Source organism: Hippichthys cyanospilos, chromosome 15, assembly GCF_059441005.1.
Source record: "Hippichthys cyanospilos isolate Australia breed blue-spotted pipefish chromosome 15, RoL_Hcya_1.0, whole genome shotgun sequence".
NCBI lineage: Eukaryota > Metazoa > Chordata > Actinopteri > Syngnathiformes > Syngnathidae > Hippichthys > Hippichthys cyanospilos.
The window spans coordinates 3,800,123-3,827,547 of record NC_142383.1 but is presented as its reverse complement, the minus strand read 5'-3'; the positions used below and the strand labels follow the sequence as shown (position 1 = coordinate 3,827,547).

At 36.8% G+C, this 27,425-nt stretch overlaps 1 protein-coding gene across 1 annotated transcript; it reads left to right on the top strand.

The window, feature by feature from the left end:
- The first annotated feature begins 947 nt into the window (after window positions 1–947).
- On the top strand, window positions 948–26,569 carry LOC148411395 (collagen alpha-2(XI) chain-like). The gene is made up of 6 exons (XM_088434118.1): window positions 948–1,094; window positions 15,600–15,747; window positions 17,869–18,027; window positions 20,722–20,914; window positions 25,193–25,324; window positions 26,430–26,569. Exons 2-6 carry the CDS (start codon window positions 15,659–15,661, stop codon window positions 26,550–26,552), a joined length of 696 nt encoding a protein of 231 aa, XP_088290244.1. The 5' UTR covers window positions 948–1,094; window positions 15,600–15,658; the 3' UTR covers window positions 26,553–26,569.
- The last annotated feature ends 856 nt before the right edge of the window (window positions 26,570–27,425 follow it).

The window sequence follows — 27,425 nt, the reverse complement described above, 5'->3', positions numbered from 1 at the left end:
CGATGGCAGACTGCACGTCTACCTCACAGTTCAGAGGAGTTTGCATGTTAGCTCTTTTCCCACGTGGGCCTTCTTCGAGCACTCCGGTCTCCTCCCGCATTTCAAAAACACGGTTGATAGATGTATTGCACATGCCAAATTGTCCTTGGGTATGATTGTGAGTGTGAATGGGTGGTTGTCTCTGTGTGCCCTGTGATTGTTTTTTTTTTTTTTTTTTCAAATGTTTGCCCTTTTTAAAAACAAGCATGATAACATAGTAATCTGTTGAAAATTCATTTTTTAATAACAAAATTACATAATGGGTGAAGCTAGCCTTTCATACCAAAATCTTCCGTTTTTATGTGTTTGAGCATTTGGTAATTACAGGAAAATGATTTTCGATTGAATTCCAATTCTAGAGCGTAATCCTTTCACTTTGGATCTTTTTTTAAAATAAATAAATAATCAAAATTATGGCATATATTATTTGTTTATAAGTATGGGATGCTTGGGAAACTACTTTAAAAATTCCCACTTCCATTTCCACCAAGAAACACCACTGGGACTGTGTATCCCATTGACCACGATACTTGTACAGAAAAAAAAGGTGCCAGAGAAGTGAAAATGATCACTAAATGCCTACAATACATAGTAATCAGTGTAATCCATAGTGACACACATATTATCAATATATTGTACTAGATGGTTAATTCACGAGAAATTGTACAACACAACCTGGCTTGTGTATGGAAAGGTTGCTGGTAGCCACTAGATCTGTAGATAGGTGTGTAATGAACCGCTGGGATGCCATTTCTTCTCATTGCTACCTTTCCCATATTTTTATTTGTGTGATCTGTGTGATGCATTGTCCTAACAGGAGTGAAGAGGTTAAAGATGGTTAAAATCAAGCGTTTTCATGCTGTTACAAGCAATATGGTGCATTCAGAGTGCTTTCACATTGCAGGACCTTGCAAATACTGGCCGCACATGTATTGTTTTGCTTCTTGATGCTTTTTCACTCGGGAGAACAAAATGGAAATCCCAGTTCAATTTTGATGTATTACTCAGTCCAAAGTCTCTGTGACTTCAACGTGTGGATTATCAGTCGCAAACAGGTAAGTACGGTTTGGTGATGTTTAAAACGCTCATTTTGATTGTATCTTTTCAGATGTCTTTTTGTGAATGACCTGCATCCAATCTACAAATAAGATACTGTTTCGTTTCGACGAACTCACTTATGTATCATGCGTTTGTAGAAACAGCCGTCAAATCAAATCCATACATCTTTCGTCTCATAGAAGGATTTTAACGTGCCATCTTGGCTAAGTTCAACACAACATCCCGCCGGCTTGGCTTTCTCATCAGTGTTTGTTTTCTCGGGATTGTTGATAGAGTGACAGAAGTGCACATGCTGTTGGGTTTACATTGTGGTGAACTTCTATAATCCTTCCATGACCTGTTGAAATTGATCTCAGATTGGAACTGGGCCAGGCGCCTGAGTGAGCTACGTCTGAATTCCATAGCAGCACGCTGTTTATTTTGCCACTTGGTTTGCAGCGCGTTTCGTCTTTACTGTCGTCTTTTTGTTATATAATTGAAATACTGCATCTTGTCCTCGACTGAACATTAGCTTCTTCAGTGTAACTGTAGCTCGATGGGTACAGTATGTAATACTAGGTAATGTACCCTCTATAATCTGTTTGGACTTGTTTCATAAATCCCTTGGTTAGTGCTAATTCGTCAATATTGACATAAACACATTTCGCAAGCTCCTTTCCGAAACTTAAGTTAAGAGCTGCTCTGTGACGCTGCCAAAATGTGAAGAATGATCGAACAAACAAATTAGGGACTTTATTGTGCTTAGTCTACAGCATATAGAGGTGGTTCACTTCTAATTTGTTTAGATTGATACAGCGAATGACCATTTTAATAATTAATCCGGCAAATGTTTTGTCTGAATAATATTTTTAAAAAAACATGTTTAAATTTCCATCCTCTAGTCAAAAGCAGGACATTTCTTTTTTCAAATTGATAGTGCAGGAAATAAAAACAAACATTTTTTGTTTTTTATTCTTCAATTCTTATTCATTGGTCCGTGAATGAACAAAATGAGAATCAGTGTCTGCTCTAAGTAAGAGAAACTTTAAAGTCAAGAAGCTGAAAATCTGAGGCTTTAGACGATATTAGGTTTCATACAAAAATGATAAGAAAATCTAAAAAAAAATATGGGGATTAGCCCTACCCTCCGGTTTCATGGCTGTGTGTAACTAGTTTAAATGGACATCAGCGTCATCACACTACTCTTTTTCCCACCAATGACGCACATACTGGTAACGACATAGGCAGAAGTACTTTCTGATTGGACACGTCAGAAGCGGAAGTTATTTCTGATTGGACAGAATTTGGCGACACGACTGCCGCCTAGCGACTTAGCATGCTTGTAAGTGAATGAAAGCACACCGCGCTGGATTCGTATGGTCGCGGTTTCTTTAAACAAACAAACAACAACAATAAGGCGGCGACTATGTGAGTTTAAATAAGCTGGTTATATATAGACAACGCCTTAGTTAAAGGTGATTACAACTATTTATATGTGAACCCTGAAGCAAAATTCTTTTGCCGTTGATATATCTTAACCATGGCGGCGTCAAAGCATCTTTGCTTTGACATTATATAACCCTGTACAAGAACATACAATATCAGCAAGAATATTATTCAGCTCCAATCTTTCATTCAGTGTGGAATGAGTCTGTGAAGTTTCTCAAGCCTCACTCTCAAAGCTCTCAGCAAGAGTCTTAACAGATGTGGAAAGAAAATCTTTTTTTCTTTTACAGTGCACACCATTCTTCATTATAAAGCACACGTTTAAGGAGATAATCCTAGAAATGGATTGAATGTTGGTATAATGCGCTATACACTTCTCACGATCTGAAAGTTCATATTCTCTTATTCTGCTATTCCTTCTACGTGACCTCTCATTTTTATTGGATATCAAAACCACTCATGGGATACTTTAAGACTGCTGGAGATATAATACACGTTATCAAATGTCTATATTGCAAATCAAGCCAATGGAAACAAGTTTGTCATTGTTGGCAAACCATGAGATGAGATAACTCTGTAAGCATCTGTTAAGCTGCCAGAAAAATATTTGACAGACTTTCGAGTAAAAGCAATGTAATGTCAAACATTTCATGAGGTACCGTATTTCTGCGTGTACAGGTTGAGTTTTTTCCCCTCTTTTTCAAGCCCCATATTGGAGAGATTGACTTATACCTGAATAAGTCAAAACCAGACCCTTTTTTTTCCACATATTTGTGTTTGAATAACAATAATTTGAATGAGAAATCAATAATATGTCATTCGCAAGGCTTAACATTGTTATATATACCTCTATTTCCTTATAGTATGCCTCCATTTTAGCATGTTTTCACTATTGTCAAGCACCACCTTATTGCCTCTTTGTTGTCAACAACGAGGATGTGTGGATCTTTTTTTTTGGCCGAGTTTGACGCCTTATGAAGAGGAAAAGACGGCTCTGATATCACAACAGTCATCACCAGGATAAAGAACATCCCAAATAAGATGATCAGCAAATGACCTCAGAAGACCTCCATTTCAAAAAATTCGGACAGGTCTAAAAATGACCACCAAAGATGACTACCCGCGAATGATTAACAAGTTTGCGCAAATGACAAGCAGGAAGGAGGGGATGCCCAGAAGTTACATGGGAGGAGTTATTTGGCGTGTCAGAGAGTGATGATGACTTTACACCCTTTTAACCCAGGAGATGTGTCTCTGTTGAGAATTAACTAATCACATTCAAACTCATGTTAAATGTGAGTCAGCAGACACCTGGCACCATTTAAAATGCCTGTGACTGACACCAAATAAAATTCAGATCTTCTTGTCGAGTTTCATGACATATTTTCACATATTTTTTAAGAGTCCAGACATTCAATCTCCAAAAATTAAATGAGTAAAATATCTGGGATTGAATGTCTGGACTCCTAAAAATAACGTGAAAATACGTCTCTGGCATTTATCTAGGGTTGAATGGCAAAAGTTGAATGATTTTTTCTTTGGGCTGCTTGCTGCAGCTGGCGCATGCCTAAGGCACTACAACTCTATCCATTCAACTCTCAATTATTTCCTCCATCATTCAATGCCAGAAATGCATTTTCAATTTTTTTTAAGAGCCCGGACATTCATTCCTAGATACTTAAGTAACTGAGATTCAATGTCTGGACATTTTATTAAAGTAAATAAATAAATACATAAATAAGGGAAAAATATGTTCCTGGCATTAGATGAGTCAAGCGGAGAAAATATTGTTTGTTTACCTGCGTTTTCCTGTTCAAAAGATGATGGGTTGTGTTTTTTGTTTATTTTTTGCTGTAGAAGTTGCTGCTGCCATGATAAATTTTTCAAATTATTTTCTTCGAGCACAAAAAGCTAACATTTGAACGGGTGGGCAGACATTTTATGTTTGCTATATGTACAAATACAATATGTATGTCTTGTCAGATTTTGTCTAAACTTTCAGGAAGAGATTATTCAAATTCTATAACAAACTTTTTATCTATTCAAGAATTCAAGTAAATAACTTGATTACCTGCAACAATATATCGTTTTACTGTTTTATAAAAACGGTACATTTGAAAATGGATAACGATGATGACGATATTAGTTTGAATTTTAAAATTAAATGTAGGTTATATGGCTTTTATAAAGTGTATTACTATAATCAGACATTGCAGACACATAAAACATGATTCATGATATTTCCAATGCTTTGAATTTTGCACAACTATGGCATAAACTTTTACAATTTAAATTTGGTAAACGCACGCACACACACCCACACCCAAATTCACACATTTGCAAATATGAAAAAAAGATGCAATAAATGTTCTTTTAGTTTGTATTAAAAGACATTTTGACAAGTCAGGTCTAGATCATTTTTACTCTCAATACCACTTGACTTTGAAATGAATGGCAGTCAGCCAAGGAAAACCAGATCAAAAACCAAGCGACACACAGTTCTCCTCGAGCAGAAAGAGTTTATGCTTATCATATATCATTGCCAGTACAATGCCAGCTGCATGCCCGGGCATCTGCATCCAATAAAACGATGAAATGGTAGTTCTTGGCGTACCGCAGCGTTGTAATCTGCAGCCCATTAACTCATAATAATATACTGGACCTTATAGTATGCGGTATAATATTCCCTAAGCAGCCTGGCTCATTGGTAAATTTGTGTGTGCGTATGTGTGCAAACTTTGTTGGAATAGAATCGGAGTGCAAACTAAATGTCGTACAAGAACTGTTTCCGTTCTGTTTCCTTTACATTTTCTGAATGAAATGAAATTGTAGACTACTGTCATCAATCACTGCTAACCCCATTAAAACTTTTGTTGTTCAAATCCTGTCTGATATAAATCCTCTAGGTAAGTTGTCCTCAACCCCCAATCCGCGGACCGGTACCGGTCCATGGATCAACTGGTACGGGGCCGCGTGGGCTGCACCCGAAATAATGTTTTGGAGCTGATTTAGATTAACAGTTCATACGTTTGTACTTGATCTTTGTTTTTTTGGCGCCGCCTCTGGCCGCTGTTGATATTACATACATAGTGAGAAGGATGATGTGGTTTTTAGAGCAGCCAGCAACCACTGTATTTGACATGTAAACATTGCACTACTATTGCATTACTTTTGTATTACTCTCATCAACATGACTGGAAATAGGGATTTGCAGTACAAATATGCGTTGCAGTAATCACCTTACTTTTGTAATGCATTACTTCCAAGACTGTTGACAACATCATTAACAACAAAGAGATTTGTAATACATAGTGCATTCACAGCTTTTCCATGCTATTTTTTAAGTTTTATTAATGTGTTGGTACAAATGACCTCCACTTTGTGTAAGTGACGTATGGGTGACCCATTTTCTAAAGGATACCGTTTATTCTTGTGTGGAAAGCTGGTGTGCTGGAACATATCCCAGCTGATTTTGGGCGAGAGGCGGGGCAAACTGGGACGGATGCCAGGCAATTACAGTTAATGGTGAACTGCCTCTTTTAAACATAGTTATCATCAGGTGTGTGTGTCAAAACTATTTGTTGTGTTATTTTATTTTAGAATTTAAAGAAATCCTCCGCTGTCCTTGCCAAACGAAAATACTGGAAAATTTCAAGCCTATGTTATGAATTTTACCCATCTCAGAACTGACAACAATGAAAATCAGTGAAAAGTCTGCCATGAGGTTCAGAATACCGTTTCAGCGATTCAAGTCTTTCAAATTATGATTAATGCTCGTCATTTCTGGAGAGTACGCCTTGAACTTCCACACAGGCATGTTGATTAAACTTTGGCAAGTGTTGGCAGGTGCTTTTTAGTATTTACTCTTGCAGACGTTCTTGTAGATTAATAAAGATGCTGAGTGACACTATGAGGTTTACTTATGCACAAGTGAAAGTTTAAAACAGCAGATAAAATCAATGTGATGGTACACTGGAATTGAAGATCATGTTGGATCATCTACTTCTGATTGCTCAATAATTGCCAGGCATTGATGTTCCTTTCCTTTCCTTTTTTTTTTTTTTTGTCAAAGCACTAGTGATAACATCGGTGCTCAGAATGCTTGGGTAAGCTTTTCTGCACACCTAAATGATTAGGCGTGTTATTTTCAAGACATGACATTTACGTAGCCTGGAGCAACAATACAAACTGAAACAAAAACTTGCCTCAGGAACTAATGACAGGCAATAATATGCACAACGGGTATTTATGCAGTAAGAACGCTGTTCAATGACAGCAGAATATTGCAGTGTCATTATCACTAATTTATGGAGTGGTTATTTTCATTTTTGTTTATACTAAGTAGAAAAAACATTGTGTTTTACTTGGTTTCAAGTCCTCTATTTCATAGTTCATTTCCCCAGTATGCCGTTAGTGGTTTACAGTTAAGATGACTTACGATCAGTCTAAAATACAGTGAGTGACATGTAAAAACATTTGAGGCGCACTCACAGATGCACGTGTCATTATTTTGTGTTGAATAAACTATCCTGCAAATGCATTTGCAGCAATAATGCTAGAGTGAAAGTTCCCTTATGCTCAGTGTAGTTCATGCTAAAATAATGTTTCATTTTCTTGTGGTTTCCAGTTTTATGAAACGGTACTTTGAAAAGATTACATTTACCACCGAAAGAGAGGAGAATATAATGGGAAGCGATATTTTTTTTTTGGTTGATTAGACATCTTGACTGGCCAATGATACCCCAAATAAGATTAATAAAAAAAACTCAGTTAAAAAAAAAACAACTTTTGTTGAACTAGCAGTTAAAATCTACTTGCAATTTCATGACACGATTATGACTAAATTACTTGTCAGAAAATAGGCAAAGAGGTTGATCATTGTTTTCGAAAGTAAAAACATGTTCGCAAATGTATCATTTTCATTAAACACAGATAATCAGCCTGCTTTCATGGAAGACTACTGTACAATAATGTAAGAATATTTACTGTTGAGAGGCTGAAATTCTGACCATCTGGCAAATTTTGGTTAACAATGTCTTTAAAGGATCACTCAATTATCAATTTAGTTGTTTAATTTGACAAAATCAATAAACATTTTCTACGTGTTTTGGATGTGGACTCCAAATACTGCGATGGGCTGGCAATAGCGACCAGTCCAGTGTGTCCCCCACCTACTGCCTGTCGATAGCTGGGATAGGCACCTGCAAGCCAGCGACCCTAGTAAGGATAAGTGGCTATGGAAAATGTATGGATGGAAACAAAATATCTCATTATTCTTTTTTATAATTATACATTTTTTTTAAGATGCAAGAAAAACATTGTTACAAAAATTTTATTTTTGTACAAGTGTATTAAAGCAGTGAAGGAGCGGAAGAGTTCTTGTATTTACACAGCATAGAATAATGAAGATACCGGATAACTTTACTACTTGGTTAATGTGAGCACATGGATTTTTTTTTTTTAGGTTTTTCATGAGTAGCTCAAGGTATTAGAATCACAGTCCTATTAACTTATACAACAACTTGACAGAAACAGCTTGTTAATCATGTTTGGCTTCACACTGGACTTTTCACAACTTATAATGTTGCTTGAGGCACTAATAAACTTGTATTGTGTTGCACTAAGCACGAGTTGGGCAACAACTTGTAAAACTGCTTTTTTGACACTAAGAGTTACATTAAAGGGCAAGCGTAAGAATGATTGCATCAGCTATACTGTACACTAAATGAATTTGAGCAGAAGGAAAATATATATGTTGCTGATTTACAGGTGCTTTATAGATGAACAAGGACCACTGAGTTTGTAACTAGTGATGCAGCAATTTTTTTAACCACTAAAGATTTTTGTTCAAAAAAGGAAAAAAAAAAAAAACAATGCATTTCTGTTTTTTGGAGGGTAGACAATTAAAACATAAACAATATGCCAGAAAATTGATATTTTGATGACTCAAAAACCACCAAAACATCAGTGTGAATTTCGCAGGAGAAGGAGAGGGCATTTCAGCGGGTCAAGGAAAATAGCACTGCCGAACCTGCATTTCTTCCTTGGTATTAAAGGCGAGCTAAAAAAAAAAAAAAAAAAAAAAAAAACTACCAAGGAAGACGAATCACATCATGTCACATACCAACGCCATATTGCGAAGTGGAGCGGCTAGCTTGAGTCCTTGCGACTGTTTTTATCGGAGTCTCATCACAAGTGGTGCAAGGGTGCTGATTGGCTGACAAAAGGGTTGACGAGGACAGGTGGACACAATCAAACCAAATGTGACGCCGACACGAAGGGCAAGAAAAGGTGAACTCCAGAACTACCTTCAAACCAGAGCATGAAACAGATACATTGCTTTGATTAAAATCGCGTGAAATCTTAAGTATCTACCGTAGAATGACAGCAAAGAAAAAAGTTTTGCCCATATGGCCCAGCCCTAATTTTTTTAGTGTTCCGAAATGACTCAAACACAAGGAAATGCAGAGCTGCACGGAGTTGTATCATTGGTGATTTCACATAACTTTTTGTGACTGGCTCCAAAACACAGTTATAAACACAATTATAAATATACACCAAATACCAATATATATTTGGTATTTTATTTAAAAATGAAAATTAATTTATTGGAATACAGTTTGAAAAGTCTTTTAATGAAGATACTATATGTATTTTTGAAGCAAATGCCAGATTGACAGCTTCATTCAATTGGCATGTAAATGAAAACAAGAAACTATTGAACAGCACCTTGTCAAATCAAATTGTAATCTCACAGAATGGAACCTATTTAAACAGTTTTACTTTAAAATGGAAATTTCCTTGAGTCTTATTGTACTTTATGGATCAAGATATTGATAAAGAGATGCAAGAATTCATGTCAAGTTCCTGCATATCAATCAAAACATGACAGGACCACCCGTCACTAGTGTGTGAATTAAAAGTACGTTACTGGAAACAAATGAAGCTCTTTTCTCCCTTCAGGACATTTACTTTTTGTGCTGTTGAAGATTTCCGAGACAGACGCTCATCCCGTCTGGTATCGAGTGATCCACTGGGCCTTGTTACAAACACAGCTGTAATATCCATTCAGTGCTTTCCCTGTACTTCCTGCAGTCCTCCACTGGTGTATTAAACATGTTAATAGGCCTGTCTTCACAGATTTCATAGAGACTCTTCTCAAAAGGGCACATTGTGGCAAAGTTGGTCGTCGGTTCTCGTTAAATCAGCAGTCTAAGCCTGTAGAAACACAAGGCATGTTAATCTGTGAGTGTTTCATGGTGCACTCCTTTAGTTACACTGGAGGTGTGCTCTTCACTAAGAGCTTTGGAGATGATGCCAGTGCATGTTCACCTTATTCATATCTTTCATTTCTGAGCTGGTGATTCTTGGTGTTGATATTTTTCCATCAGAGCAGTAAGTCAGAAATCACCTTCCCATTTGGGCTATCTCCATCTACCCCAGCAGGGTCTGCTAATTGTTCCAGCACAGTAATTAAATGATCTGTCACCGCCTCACCCTGCCTTTTAGAGTAATATGATCTTGCCGGAAGATGGCGCGTCACTTAACTCTCTTCACCTTGATTATGACTGCTAGATAATGTAACATGCAGTTGATTCTCTCAATATTAAGTACAGACTCATTTCTAGGGTTGCAGCTATCAAACATTTTGATATTTGAATATCCTACTGGGAATTTGTGAAGGAAACCATATATTAGGTTGCTATCATTATGTGCTTATTTCTTGTCTAGAATAGTGCGCATTGCTATCCATGTGTGCAGTCCTAGTTCATCTCGCCCCAGTCCTTAGATAAAGCTGTTGACGCAGGAAAGTGGGAGCTGGGACCTTGGCCCAGCTGTTGGTGGCGCCCGACTGGCTCTTTTTTGTTATGTCTTGTAACGTGCAATGCTTTGCTGAATGAATAAAAACCAGGCAGGGGCGCTTGGACAGTTGAATTAGTGCCAGGGAACGCACAAGTTTGTTCGCCCAAGCTTTTTCCCTCTACCATGGTATAGAAAAGTCCATTTTGGCTGGTCTGAGTTACTCTTTTTGCTGCTTAGCAGCTAGGCTTGTCCTAGTCTTCTTTTAGAGATTTCTCTGACAGAATTCTATCGAGTAATTGGGTATCTAGGAAAAAGAAAAACTCAAGAGAAATCCCTCCTCATAATTTTTGGTCTATGAGACAAAGTGACATCAGAACCACAGGATGTTGCAGGCTAAAACATATTTTAGCCAGCCTGGGGATCTGTAGAAACAGCAACTGGGTCAGGCTGTCAGCGTCAGTATGCAGAGTAATTTATGTCGAAACTTCCTGTGATATGTATTTCAACTACTCTTCCCAGCCTATATGGTGTTTTGAGCTGCTAGCTAGTTGCTCCTTCATGTGTATGCAAAAGTTCAATGCAATATAGGTGTTGTTTAGTTATTTTCAGTGCCATTATCTGGCGATTGAACGTGATTTCAGAAAAAAAAAACATTTGCTGTTTTATTTATGTTGGGAGTCCGTCATGTAAGGATGCAGTCAGGAGTGGAAAAGTAGATAGCCGTTGTATACCAAATTCTAATGTAACCACAATGTGCATCAGAAACTAGAACTAGTCTAGGAACACGACGAAACTGATTTTGTAAACTAAACTAAAGACTCTGCAAGAAACTCAGACGATAGCAAAAGTAGGCTTCTTCTGACAATGAAGTTATTCGCAAATATTTTTACCCAAAATGAAGGCCCGAAGTATGGCTGTGTCCTAAAAACAGTAACTTAAAATTACATTTAAAAAAAATAAATTGAAGACTTTATAAGACAAAGGTGATAACTGCATAAAATGACAAAATGTGGCAGTTACGAATACACAACCAATGGTTATGTATTTGAGCTCAGTGATTATTAACTATAGAATTACTGTAATGCAACTGATGTACCAACAATGGCAGTAGAAAGACAAGTCAGGTCAGCAACTATGCTGCGACACGCTACAACTTCAAATAAACACTTATTATTTGGTAAGATGAAGTTGAAGTTGACCTCACCACACTGGTGATATGTCATGCAAAGCAAAATTTGAACCAAGGTACTTGAAATCCTCAGGCCTGCCCATATGAATGAAATCCATATCCACTGAATTTTTTTGGATTCCAAAAGTCATGACATATGTTTAGACAATATTAGCAAGACCATTTTTTTTTTTTAACCAATTGTGAAACCACACATGCTTGTTTTCGGCCAAGACACCATATTGTTTTTTTCTTACCAGACAAACGTGTGGAAGCACCTCCAAATACAAAACGTATCACACACAATGAGATCAAGCGAATAACTCTAAATTCAATTACAATTGTCTTTTTTACTAAATAATTCCATACAATATTACTTTATAATGTCGATGATTGAAGTATTAATCTCAGATTCAGGATTTCTTTTTTAACATAAATATCAATAAATTAATGAGTGTCTCTAAACGGAACTGTAAACCACATTGTGGTAAGTGTAAATAAATTGCAGTCTAACACATTATGACCATATAAAGCATGAGTTTAGAAATTGAAGTAAAAGATGGAAGGAAAGAAATGGATATGAGTTGGATGTGTTGAAACTACTGCATACTCAGCTTGTATACATGGTTAATTTAAACCCCTGTTGTCATCTTTCATCTTTCTGTACACATTGTTTTTTTTTGTCTGACCTTTGAAACAGTTGATGCATTTTGCTGTTTCATTTATTTTGAATTCTTTTTGCTGAATAAATGATTACATTTACATGTTCATACACCGAGCTGTTGCTTTTTTGTCTTTGACTTCAGTTGCAACCAAATTAGCGCAAACCAAAAGATGTTACAGAATAACTATTCCTTCTTCAATTTTCCGTCTTGGTACATTGTGCGCTTGTGCCCCTCCCTGACCCCTCCCTGACTCCCTACCGAGCAGTATTCTAATCAGCCAGAGGAGTGAATACTTGTCATTATGCTTAAACCTATTGTTTATTGTATTAGTAAATAGGTGTTGCATTAAATTTTAATTTATGTTAGCTCTCCACTCTCTTTAAAGTTTGGGTGTTAAATGCAAGCGCCTCGGGACGGATCTTGCCCACAAGGAGGTTTAATCCGGCCCGCAAGTTGATTTTGTGGAGATTTTAGAAAATAAACAGGACCGGACCCAAAGGTCCACTCTCGATAATAGAGAGACGAAAATTGTTACTTTTATAAGGAATGTTCGGATAAGAACCGCAACTACTACTACGTGCATGAATAATAATTTGCACTAATATTTTGCACTTCATGATATTTGCACTATATTATTACCACCGTTACTTCTGTTGTTGTTTTATTGCTATTTACTGGTTTTCTCATTGCTATTTAATTATTGCTCGATCATGAAATGTAGTCTGCTTCTCGTGGAAGTGAACAGAATAAGAATTTCATTGTGTGGTTTAGTAATATTATACATACTATACATATGACAATAAAACTTTTGAATTTATATATATATATATATATATATATATATATATATATATATATATATATATATATATATATATATATATACACACACACACACACACACACACACACACACACACACACACACACAGTTAACTGGCACTATTCGCTAGGAGTTGGGATGTGACGCGATTGTTTTTTGTTGTTTAAGTTATCTACCATGACTCACCAATCCGGGCCACTTGAGAATAAATTTTCCTCTGTGGCCCCCCAGCTAAAATGAGTTTGCCACCCTTTTTTCAAAGCAACCATTGCACCTAACAAAGTGCTACGTGGAGAAAAAAAAATCTAAATTTTTTTCAATGATCAAGCAATATTTTTCTTGTCTATTTTTTTTCTTGTCTATTTTGAAACTAACATTCAGGAGTTTCCAGTTCCTTCCTGTTTCCCTAACATTAGTTTGTGGCAATGAGTTGCTTTAATCCAGTCCTTCTCAAACAGTGGGGCAAGTCTTCATTTGTCATCAATCGCCGACACCCCATACATCTGTTTTACTCTGAAGGGAAACACAACATGCATGACTGGCTATCCCTGGCCCGACTCTCGCTCCCTCTATTTTGTTGCATCTTAATAGCTTGATCCTGTGATTATAGTACTTGAAGGAAAACATGCAATTTGACCTCTTCCCTTGGGGCCATGAAGAAATGTTCTTTCATTCATCCCATTTGTAAGGCTGCACAGACTGAGTTTCCTTACAAAAAAATCTTTCATATGTGTTTGCCTACCATTTCCAGTTTTAGATTTGTTCATCAATATTTTAAAAAGCCTTAATGAACCAATACACTAGTACTTTTTGATCTCCTTATAATGTAACCCCTGATGATCTATACAATGGTATTTTTACTTATCTTGATATGATTTGTTGTTTCCCTGATTCCAACATTTCCTGTTGCTGATTCCCAAACTATTTGACCTCATGTCACTAGTAAAAGTTAAGGTCAAAAGTTCAGCCAAAGCTATTAATCAAATACATAGTTTCTCTCTCTCTCTCTCATCCTTTTTTCTTTGAGAATTTATAATAGGCTGCTATGTTGGAACATTTTAGTGTGACCCAAAATATTCCATCAGTGTAATTCTTCTGGGCCCTCTGTGGAGTGTGACCACAGAGAAAACTCTGTGTTGAAGGCATGTGCCTGGCAAGACTGCCAGGATGTAAAAAGTAAATAGCTGACAGATTTGGATTCAGTTATGAAACTGTTGGCTCACTCCTCCAGAGGTCAGAAGTTGTTGGAAGGGTTTCCATGTTCAAGAGGCTAATGTACATGTGCTACTGTTCTAATATGGAACAAACCAACTGCTGTTGCAAAAATGTTCAGTGCTACACCTTAAACCTTCTCTGTTAATCTCATCAGTGTAAGCCTTGCCTTTTACCTAATAGTGCTGAGTTTTATGTTTTACTGAGGGGAAAAAAAGGACCCCAAGCCAAGAAGCACGGAAACATACAGAACAAAAATCCATCCATTCATCCATTTTCTTGTGTCACAAGTGTCGCAGGCCTGCTGGTGCCTATCCCAGCTGACTTCAGTAGGCAGGGCACACACAGAACACCCACAATCACACCTTAGAACAATTCAGTATTTCTAATACACCCGCCATGCATGTTTTGGAGTGTGGGAGGAAGACAGAGTGCCCGGAGAGAACCCACGCAGGCTTGGGGAGAACATGCAAACTCCACACAGGAAGGCCGGAGCAAGGTGGATTTAAATTCAACTCCCTGAACTGTGCGACGGACATGCTAACCAGTGCCCCACTTAGCCACTAGAACAAAAATATCATTTTTAATTGAAATTATTCATTCTTTCAAATGTGCGTAAAAAATACAAATCGGTTGTAGACAAAAAATAATTCTGGTAGACACCATGCACTGCTGACAAGTATAACCCAATAGCATCCTGGTTACATAGCCCTAGTCTTCCTTACTTTCTCCATGTGAGCAGGAGCACTTTGCATAATGCCCCAAAAGATGTCCTCAAACCCCACTCCCCCACCCAAAACCTCATCTCTGAGCCGGATATGCCATATTTGCTAGTCTTTACTTAAGCTTAATGGTAAAACACTGTGTGAAATGTTGTGGTATCAGGGGGAAAATTCTTTAAACTAAAGAAAAGGTGCCAGTGCTCACTGGGCTTTTAAAGTCGATGAGTATATAAGTGGCTTTCCGCATTTGAGTAATGGCATCAGTAAGTGGTCTGTTCACAGTGTGCTAAGCTCTACAGTATGTTATAATTGCCTACAAGTGAAGGAGATGGTTTCTGCATATGTTTGCCACCTGGGTCTCATGACTGTGACGCACAGCAGAGTTTGGTAAAACCAACAATTCAAATGAATGCATCTGAACATGAACTAAAGTTCAACTGTGAGCTTTTTTGGCGTTTCACTTTATTTTTCATATTTTTGTCATTTTAAAAAACACTATTTTTATAAATCTATTCATTCATTCATGCCTGTCACCACACTCTGTAAACGCATACATACATTTTGATGTTGGCCACATAATTTCCACATAATAATGAATGTACAAGATGTCCAAAGGCCACACAATGCTTTTTTGTCCGCATGCATTATTTGTGCATTTATTTAACTGCTTTGTCTTCCTTCAGATGAGGTCAATGTTCTTCAGGAGTTTTCCATTCAGTTACCCAACAGTCCAAACACCTCTATGATTGTGGAGGACGGCGGGTGTCCAGTCTTGCAGGTGGGACAGTACTCCATCTTGGCTCTCCCACTCAGGCAGCTCTTCACCAAGGGGTATGTTTCTATCTATAGCTGCATGTCTTCTATAAATCATTGTCAGCTGTGTTCATTTTGAGAGTTGAGTTTGAGAAAATTTACAATCTGTTGCTTCCCAAAAAAATCATTATCAGCTCCTTATCTCTGCTGGTGTTTGTTAGAACAACATAAACACAGGGGAGGAAGTGAACTAGGTGAAAGAATTTGCTCGTAGCGGGCTAGGTCTCTTGGTCCTCAGTTTACGATTCAGTTTTGTTGCAGCAGCGGTGATGTAACCTGAATATATAGGTTTATCACACAGCAGTAAAGTCGTGACTACAGGAAATACTTAATATGAATGAAAAACACCTGTTTGCCATGAATATGAGATGATCACATGGAAAACAGTAAGTTTGGAATTTTATGCACTCGTTGCAACTTCAAATTGTTGGACAGAACAGTATGCTAATATGAATGAAAAACACCTGTTTGACATGAATATAAGATGATCACATGGAAAACAGTAAGTGTTGAATTTTATGCACTCTTTGCAACTTCAAATTGTTGGACAGAACAGTATGCCACTACAGTACAAATTAATGACTCTGTAACAATATTCACTCTTGAGCAATAACTTTGTCAAATTCTGATATGTAAAAAGTGCTGCTTTGGCGGCATTTAGCTCAGATGTTGTAAACTTGTGCTTTGTCATTTTGAGTTTAAGTCACTCTAGATTTTTTCTGATTATAATTAGTCTTGGAATTTGTTTGGAAGTTCTTACAAAACTATAAAGTTGACCTTCTGATAGTATTTTATGTCTAAAATCACAATAATAATATTACAGTATGTTTTAGCAGAGGTGGGCAGTCAGTCGTTACTGACGGGGTTGGTGACGGCCTGACGTTTTGCCGTTGGACAGCTGAAGGACAATCTACTAAGCTTGATGGAACAGTAAAATTAATCCGTGTCTTTCATCTTGTCTTGTAATCATCACCACATGTAACTGCTGGTAACAGTTTATCACACAGTCAAAAATTCCAAATTGCTGAGAAATGTATAAACTTCCATATAATTGTAAGCATGGAAATATAAACACAGTCTAACTAGGCAGCAAACAAATCTACACAAATGCACTCAGGAATAACTAGCTACAAGAGCGTTATTATGCAGTAGCATTTATTAAGTGAGAAAATGTCCTGAAAGTATTGCACTAAACAGCACTTTCTCCTCATTGATGAAGCTGAACATGGCTGGGAAGTCAATGTTGTCAGTCATGGTTCCATGAACCGAAATGCATACTGTACACATCTCACTCAACACATTCATTGTACAGGCCTAAAGTAAAAAAAAACGTTTTTTTATAGAATTACGTATGAAGACATTTTTGCCTTATTTTGCTTTTAAGATATGATTTTCATTGTAAAGTGACACTCTGATTGGCTTTTAGCCAGGAAATAGGATTACAATTCTCCCCAAAAGGCATTATCTAGGCATTATCTAGCAATTTAAGCTCAATAAAATCTTACTTTTATTTGTAGTGTATGTGACAAGTGACATGAGCTCAAATGTGAATTTTGCTTTGTGTAAACATCACTGTAAACGACTTGTCAAAGAGTGGCTCCAGAGGTAGAATGCTCTCAGAAACACAATGATGCTCCCTAATGGATGTGGTTGCTGATTGCGATCTACTGCCAGGGAAAGAAATTATACCAACATACAGCGCACATGTTACTCCGTACGTGCTAGTTTTTTTGGTGTGGGTTTAGTGTGTTTTGTCATAAATTTGCCTACTTTATTGGGACTATTGGATGATTGAAATGAAGACTGGAAGGTATAGCTTTGCCTCTTGTTGTTTGATTATTGTTATTTTCTCGGGCAATGGTTTTTTGGGGTGGTGGGTGGGTGGGGGACTTTGCTGGAGGAAGTGTTGGAAGTAATGACAAAATTATCATTGACCGATTGGGTAAATTTCCAAAAACAACGAGGGCACTGTAAATGACGGCCCAGCCAGCAAAAAAAAATGTAAAAAGCCCACTTTATGTTACATATTTGAGGAGTTAACACATTTCTAAAATTTTCAATGTTATCTAGTGCACACCATGTTGTTTTCATTTATTTCAATACAATCTCAGAAAATAGACTGGATCTGTTTGTATTTAGATTTGCCGATGAGTTCAGTCTACTGGTGCAGCTGAAGACACCTCAGAGAGTTGAAAGCAGCGTGTTCACCATGCTGAGCCCAGACAGCCATATTATGCTGCAGATGCGGATCAGTGCTTTCACCATTATCCTCACTGGAGCACAGCAGCGGCACTATGAGTGAGCCTACTTTCCTATTTCAAAATAGTATGTGCAGATTTTCTCACTTCTTTCATGTTTCAACATCCATACTCTTGGGCTAAAATAGAGCTTCTCAAAAAGTGACACAGGCGATTCCTAGGGGGGCGCAGATGGCCCCAAGGAAAAGGAATTGTTTCTTCCATGTGAAGTGTCATTGTGATAAAATAAGGATTGATATCTTTTTTTTTTCCAGACACTTTGATGCGCTTGTCTTTTTTTTCTTCTTAGTCCAGGCGTGTCAAACGCGTTTTAGCTTGCAGGCCTTATGGAGAAAAATCTTTTCTCAAGTGGGCCGGTAATGGCACAATATCACTATTAATCATAAAACAATAACATGACTAATAATCATGAAACATTTCAAGTTTTTTATACTTTACAAAATCATCTCACGGGCCGGATTAAACCTATTAGAACAGGCCCGTGGGCTGTATTTTTGATACCCCTGGCTAAGACAAGTCTTTAAACTGTATAAATGCTGTAAAAGGTTGTTAAGAGTTGTTGAAAGTTTTTTTTATATTGCTTTTTCCTTATGTCTGTTAAAAAAAATATAGTTTTATGTATACTAATACAATTTTTTATTGATAATAATCTTTTTTATGGTTGGGGTAGCCCTCTTTCCTAGGGGGATCTTTGCAAAATATAAATCAGAAGCGCTGGACTAAAACGACTGTTTTAGTCATCCAATTTGCTTCAAATTTTACCCTATTGGCACTTTTTGGGGTCTTATATGCTTATGCATTGCCCTACAAGCAAAAAATCCAGATGTCAGAGTGTTATTATAACGTTTATGTGAGGTAAAGCTCGTGCCCATACCAAGTCCTTAAATGTAACTGTAACAAGAAGGTAGCTGTAATATAGACGTGCTTGGTTTCTTTTAGACTAAATAGTTCCTCCATACGTTTTTGACATGTAGTTAAACCTTCTCAGTTGCTTCAGATAATAAATGAGACATTTTTTAATCACTATTTCAAAGTTGCCATGTGTTTCACAACATGCCTGTAACATGTGTCACTCAAAATGTCATAAGCCACTATACTGAGCAACAAAACAATCATGAGGGCTTTTGAGGACAGCAAATGCACCTTTGTCAGGGATCATTCTTGGTCGCAAATGTTTGCCAAACCATCACCAGACTTTCGGGAAATGTTCCACTGTACATTTCTTGTCACAAGGTCATTTTCAACTTGTTCCAAATTTCTTTCTGACAACATAATTACCTAAAACTGTTGGTGAATATCTGGAAAACTCTTTGCAAACATTTCCCCAGACACACACCCCAGGACTGTATTTGTGCAAATATAGGTGGACAGTGGTATCGCATTGGTATAATTTACTGTAACCAATTGTCACATTATTTTATTCTATTATAGTAAATTAAAGTAAACTAAATTGACTCAAAAGTAATTACTTTTCTTTTCATTTCAGATTCATTCGGCCTGATGATAGGCACGGCTAGTCCTGTTTGCCGTTTTTTGTTGTTTACAAGAATAATATCAAACCAAAAACGAAAACGTCCCCTTTAAAGATTTAATAGAAAGCAAGATTGTGTGTAGATTGTACTAATGCTTCAAAAAAAATAAAAAAATAAAATAAAAACATGCTGCACTGGAAACTATGCTCCAAATGGTTATCGAGATTTAATAAACATTAAATAGAGAGTTAAATAAACATTTGAGTTTCTTTCGGGATACTTTTTGCATATGTTGTTTTTTTTTTTTCTTCATATTCAGATTACTGATTAACAAAAAGCTCACCAAAGCCTGATTTGATTGCTAGTTTCTGTAGTGGGCCAAAGAGAAACACTGACAGGATTCTCCAAAGATAAATGTTCAGTGTTTTATTCACTTAAATAATGTGCATTTTTGGAGATTCTCCTTGGTGAATGGTTGACCGTGTCACAGCAATGTTGCAGCATCAGCAAGACAGAATGAGAATGTGGCAGAATGATTTATTGGCTTGAAAAAGAAGTGTGATCTGGTCATTCCCTTTGCTTGAAAGTGTAAAAATGACCTCTGCAAAATTTTTGGAGTTTAAAATGAAGAAAGAAAGAAAGAAAGAAAGAAAGAAAGAAAGAAAGAAAGAAAGAAAGAAAGAAAGAAAGAAAGAAAGAAAGAAAGAAAGAAAAGCTTGTCATGCAAGGCAATGCCTGAAGACACACAGAAAAAATGTGATCTAATTTCTAGTGGTGTAAGGGATCTACATGATTTTTCAAAAATTTCATTTGATAATGTACTGTTCATATACTCTGGGTAAGGATCTCCACAAGTAAGTAGAACACATTCTAATCGGATTTAAGCTCAAGTCATATGCACAGGTGTAAAAAATATATATATATTATAATAACGTAATTTAATAATATAATATATAACTTATAAATAATGTATGCCTTATAAATATAACCACATAAAATAATAGCGTTTAGCCACGCAGTTTGCTCCTTTTTTTTTTAAATGTCGCACAATATTATGCATTCTACCTCAAATATCTTAATGATCCACTGATCCATTGTTCACACTAATGTTGCAAAAAATCTTGTTATTGTTGCGGTTATTTTAATAAATCCCGGATAATTAAAAGATCTATCCATCCATCCGCTGTTTCTTTTTTTTTTTCGCTTGTTATTCACTTCATATTGTTCCTCTCTTTTAATTCTACACTAATCAACACACTTAGGTTTCCCATCCGTGATCTGACTGATGGAAAGTGGCATCATGTAGCAGTCAGTGTGTCTGGCCAGGGTGTGGCAATATTTGTGGACTGCACTCTGCTGGAGAGTGTGGACTGGGTCAATCAAGGGTTGGGGATCACAACTGATGGACTTTTCATGATTGGAGGCATCATTGAAGGCTTTGAGACTCCGTTTGAGGTAAGTTGTATATATCCAGTTAAATGTATAGAGGACGTGTTTGTTATACTGCTCTGGGATTTGCATGGACTACCGTAATTCCCCAAATATAAGACACACTTTTTTTCCCAAAAAATTAGGGCCAAAATTTTGGGTGTGTCCAATGAACGTGAACTTAAAAATTAGATTGTTTATTTTATTCAACGCCATTCGAAGAAGACTGATCCATCAGTTACTAATGCAGAGATTTGAAACACAGATGTGCATTTTTATTTTGGCCATATTCTTACTTAAAATAATTACCATAACGAGCCGAGCTAAAGGAGGGAGACGTCAGTTGGCTTTTAGCATCAAGTTCCTGTTGCAGCAAATAGAAACTCGTGTTAGCTGAGGTTGTCACAGCCTTATTTTCAATAAAAGAAGCGGGTAGACTGAACCACCATTCAAGTCCATCTTTGTTCGCACAGAAATATGACGAACACAGAGAGAAAATGGTTATGATGTCTCCAGCTGAGTCAAATAAGAGTGCTCCGGTTAGATAACACGGAAAGATAATCCATATGACTCGTTTATTAATCACAGTCTATGTGAAACACAGATGCTGCTCGACATGGGAAATTTATTGTAACATTAACTCAAACTGCGTCGCGAAGAAACGGAAAAACAACTGCGAGCGCATTCAAGATTACGGTGACAAAACGTTCACTGACCAATCACAATGTGGGGAATCTGAAACACGCCTAACTCAACATGCAACAAGTATATAACTTATGAATATGAACACGAGAAAATATGAAAAGTTTACAAAAGATTACATGGTAATATAGAAAATACCAGAATTTGACCCCACAATTAAGGGTGCATCTTATACACAGGTGCGTCTTACATTTGGGGATTTACAGTATGTTACTGTAGGTTAAGTGGTAATCAGTGATGATGATCCTTTGGGGTTATTATAGGTTGGGGTTATTATGACCAAATTTTCGAAAAAAACAACACAAGGTTAAATCTCAATTTCTAGAACTTCTCTCTATATTGCATGTCCTTACATACATGTATATGTATATTGAATAAGGATCAAAAAATCATGTTAAAAAATAAATCTATGCATACGTGTGAAACACTGTTTGTTTGTTTGTTTTTTTTTATAAAAGTGCTTCAAAAAGTGTTCAGCCTTTGGTGGGGACTATGTTTGAAAATGAATGTTCAAACATCTTTTACGTCTGTTCGTTTTTGTTATTCTTTAAAACAATTCACACACTCCTCATATTTTGGTATACATGAATACATGTTACGCAAATAGTGACATGTTTATATGAGTGATAATTGATAGCGAGTGGCATCATTATGACTAGATATAGAGAGGTTTTTGTCATGCTTCCTCTTTGCGTTGGGCATGTAAAAATGCTGAGTGAAGATTGCCACAGAAAATTTTATTTTTACATCTTTGTTTTTAGTTGTTCAATTAATTAATAAATCAATGCATTGGTATAATACATAAAGCAGCAATGAAGGTTTAGCCATTTATACAAGTCAAAATACACACACACAAACACGCACATGCACAAGGGCTCACACACACGCACACACGTACACACACATCTACACACATTCTCACGCACACATTGGCAAAAACAACCAGGAAGATTTTTTGTGGCCCTGTCGAAACACATTCCCTATTCATTTGATAGACAGATGTGCAGCTGCAACACTTTGATGATCCTTGTGTACGAAATGCACCTCCAACAATAACTGCCTCCCATGTGTTGGTACAGAATTATGTAAAAACAAAATATTACTATCATGAAGAATGTATTATGACAGATGCTTAAAAGTTAAGACTTTGGTTCATAAAAAAAAAAAACACACACAGGGGATAGTTTTGTCAAATTGTTGTTAATGTGCCATTGTAAACAATAAAATATAATTGAGTTTATTCAGCACAAACATAAACACTTCTCTAACCATTTTTCCTGATTGTTCTGAATGCAGTTAGTGGTTTGTTGTACAAGACGATAAATTAAGCTAGTCATTATCTGACCACATCTCTCATTGCCAAGCCTTAAACTACAGAACTAACTAATATATAGATTAGATGACCTGTGATTCATCAAACTTTTGACCTTTAACAGTGCTGTAAAGTACAGTACGTTGGTTCTCTTGATCACTGTCTCGATATCTTGCAAAAGACTAAGCTATGGATTGTGTTAAAGCTGCAATTATTAGAACAATCTTTTTGTTTGGCTTTTGTTGGGATCTGTGCTGTCCTAGGTAAAGATCTTTGTGTTGTATCTCTTGTACTGTTATATGCATTTTTTTCTTAGCAAGACAGAAAATGTACATGCATTACACCTAAACACATGTGATCGATGGAACGGCTAGGATGTCCTCTGCTGACCACACAAGGACTTGATTCAAAAGAGGTACAGGTTGACCAGAAACAAATGTCCACTACAGTGGACACAATCATATTCGAGGATACTGTATATGATCATTACTTTGTTACCAAAACATTGCTTACTAAAGACTGTCGCCTAGGACTGTGTGTTTCTGAGCATAAAATGTGTATATGACGTAATTTTAAAACATGTTGACATTAGATTTAATGTGATGCATCGTTGGTCCTGAACTAAGCAAGCATTCTATACTGCGGTTCAGTTAATTGCTGCATCATGTTCATCGTGTTGACACACACATTGTTATTATTTCTCGTTCACACGCATTTGTGTATGTGTTTCTTATTCCAACACCATAAATGGTGGGCATGTTTTTCCATAATGGAAATATACATTAAATGCCTGTGGAGCAGACATGATGTTGGATCGTTCTTAGTTTATTGTGGTGCGGGACTTTTCTGGCATAGTTTGCTTCCTTTGCCAGAAAACATAAAGCACTTTGAATGGATTTCAAATGTAGCTACAGTAAAAGTTGAAGCTATAGGGAGACATTCATCAAAACTCCTGTTCTGCCCTTGACGGATGAATTTACTTTGGATTTAAGATATACTGCAGACTTATTAGCAGTATGGCATGCACTAGCTTGCCTGAGGTTGACAAAGCCGTGCTCCTTTTCAAGTGGTGGAACTGAATGCTCAACAGCCGCAGTCGATACAATCTACGGAGATTTAAAATTGGAGTGGTATCAAACATTCAACTTTTGCAAAGATAACAAAGTTCATTTTGGATTTACACTGTCAAGAGTGGAATTGGATACCTATGATGTATATAGTATAATACTTTTTGCTCTGCAGTTCCCATGTAGAACTGCTTTATATACTTCGAATAGTTTGGTTACCTTGTTTAACCACACAGGAGAGCCAACATGTCAACATATTATTGCAATTACTGCAACACTGGAAATTACCGCCCTTTGTGGCTTTTGATTATTTTTCGGCTGATTATTTACAGCTCACTGTAACTGAGGTCAGTTTGACTAAGTACTGTGTTTGAATCTTATTTCACCTGATGCGTATCTATAACTGTATATCAGAAGTATACACACACACACACACACAGACAACCACTCTCACACGGACTAACAAACAAACACAAACAGAACCTTTTAAACATCATACAATTATGATGTCAATTACATGGTTTACAAAGTTTTAGAAGGGATAACTAATTTTTGACCATTCGGGTATTCATCATTGACCATTCATCATAGTCCCCTTCGAAGGCTGAACACTTGCTCCAATGGCGTTGAAGCACTTTTATCCCAGTGCAGAAGAACAATTGTTGGGGACTCATTTGGGACTCATACACATGATGCTTATAACCTTTCACACACTCCTCATAGACATATTACAGGAACATCATAAGAGAGTTTCTGTAGATATCAGCAAATCGAATTCAATGCCATGTGTAATGCCATGCAAACTAATCGGAACGTGAAGTAAATTATTGCTCAATTGTATTATAATGACTCTTTTGCAAACGCATGACTCTATTTTGTTATATGGCTGCACATTGTCATTAGTGACACATTTTTCCGGCACATGAGCTACAGACAAACCAGATGATGTCATCTGGAGTTATTGAAAAACGTATAAGTAGACACAGCACTACATGTTTTTTTTGTTTTTGTTTTTTTCACTATTTATCAGAGGTGGGCAATTTACAGTTTTTTGCTGGTCCGACATTCGTCAGAGCCCTGCCCCCTTTCCGTCATCGATTGTAATCATCGGTCTGTCATTATATATTTTGCCCTACCTTCCGCCACCACCAGTGTTGGGAGTAATGCATTACAAAAGTAATGCATTTACTGTAAACTTCAGTTTAGTACCTTTTGTTGTTCTAGGGCCATCTGCGACAACTCACCTTCCTGATGGACAACCCGGATGCTGCGCGCCAACACTGTAGCCATTACCCACTACGCTGTGGCAGGGACAACATTAAGCCCCCACACTTCTTTCACCACAGTGCTTTGGAGGTGAGAAATTGAACGTTTACTGTACACTGTACACCCAAGAAGCTAACTGAAGACAAACATTATAATGGTCCTAGATTTACAAGTTTATTTAGTTCTGTCACCAAGCCCGTAGCTCGATTTACCCCTATATCGAATCTACATTTATAATTGAAATAAAATGAAATTACAGTAATTTGTTCCAGGACCCAAACACCAATGGAATAGTTTTGTACTTTTGATTAAAAAAACAAAAGAGTATTATACATAAAAAATATAACAAGAGAATGTAAAAAAAAAATGTTAATCACAAAACATAAAGGCTATAAATGTAAATTATGCACAAGTGAATAATTTTAAGCATTCCCATCATTCGTTTGTCCGTCGGCCACCTACCACCCACCTCTGCCAACAAGAATGTCAAAGAGCCATCCCCGTAAACACACAAGCACTCATTAAATTGAGAGAGAAAGGCAAATCCTTCCCTCAAAGATGCTCATGATAACAGACAACGGCAGCATCAATAAGAGCTCAGAAGTCTACAGAAACACTTTGTTTGCCAATTGAAACAAAGGTGCGACCAAACCGATTGGGATTCCAAGACAATAATGGCGTTCATTAAGCCGAAAGAAAGTGCAGAGCTTTGGCCATAATATGACCAAGTGTAAACTATTTTTATAGATACCAATCTCCACACCAGACAAAATACTTTTTTTTTTTTTTAATATTCGCTCACCGTAGCCCTTTATCCATGTTCCAAGAATACATTAGAACCACTTGCATAGACCAAACAGAGAGCAAAGCTGCTACCTATACATCAATGTTTACACTGTATTTACACACGTGAAAAACCCTCCACAAATAACAGTAGGCCTATTTGCTTTCCTGTAAACAGTTTTCGTGATTGTGATACATAGCACCAGAAATTGTTCATCATTTTAAGCTTTTTGAACGATGTAGCTGCCTGTTTTGGATTGTCCAAAATGGAGGAACAAGCAGAATCATACGCCTAATAGTTACTTGAAATCCTCATCTGCAGACTTTTTCTTCACTGTTCATGTACAGTATTTTATATTTTTGCAATTTGATTGTGACTGATTCTGTGTCTGCTGGCTCTGTCTTTTTACAGGGTTGTCCATCTCGTCTTCTTTCCTCACGTTGTTTTCATGCTTTGCTATACTGTGAGAAATGCTGTTATTTCTCCATATTCCGATGCTGTTTTAGGCCCGTCATGCTGTCAAGTGAAACTTGACACACACAGCTTTTGAAGGACAGAGTTCAGCAGGTTGCTCATTTTCTGATTTAGAAACTATTTAAGGTAGTTAGACTGTCAAAATACATGTAATCGTTTGGTTCGTCTTTGTACAGCTTTGGCGATACAGACACATATGCCTACTTAGTTAAACATAAGTTACTTCGTACTGTTTTTTTTGTGGTCATTTTAGGAACTTCTAAATATTGGAATATTGGAACTCCTGTTTTGTGGGTGCAGAATATATTCTTTGTCTGTATAAATTAGATCCCAGTCACACTGTGATGTACCTTAAAATGTTTATCTATATCGTGCTTCAACACCTTTAGTTAACAGTTGATAAACTGTTGCTATGTGATTGTTCTTTGATGAACTACTGATATTTACAATAAAAATTCAGGCCCGTCAACTGTGAAGTTTTTTTAGGTGGATGTTGTTTGTTTACATTAGTACAGGGCATTAAACTCAGACAACTAGCCAACATAACAACAGTTATTATCATTCAAAATATGTTGAATTTTTAAACCTACAGAAATATTCACTTAGTTTTCACTCAATTGAATGAAAATTCCTGTCCATTCAAACAAGAAAATTGGAAATAAAATATTTGCAAGGCAATAACAAACATCCAATCTAGATACTAAGTTTAAAAAATATTTTGTTAAATTAAATTATATTTTTGAATTTGAATGTAAAATCCTTTTAGATTGGAAAAGGGAGTGTGCAGCCTGCTTCTCATTAAAGTCAAAGAGACGTGACCTAAGAAGGTTCAACCATCCAGTCTCTGGCTCTCCTCACTGTCTGCACACTGGAGAAAAAAAATACAACTACTATACATGAACAAAAAGTATTGCTCCATTAACATCTGCTGTT

Bases quoted from the DNA above. Each gene is read 5' to 3' on its own strand.
- LOC148411395 (XM_088434118.1), top strand. From the start codon at position 15,659: ATGATTGTGGAGGACGGCGGGTGTCCAGTCTTGCAGGTGGGACAGTAC. The intron at 15,748-17,868 runs GTATGTTTCTAT...GTTTGTATTTAG, and splicing joins AGGCAGCTCTTCACCAAGGG to ATTTGCCGATGAGTTCAGTC. The intron at 25,325-26,429 runs GTGAGAAATTGA...GTCTTTTTACAG, and splicing joins TTCACCACAGTGCTTTGGAG to GGTTGTCCATCTCGTCTTCT.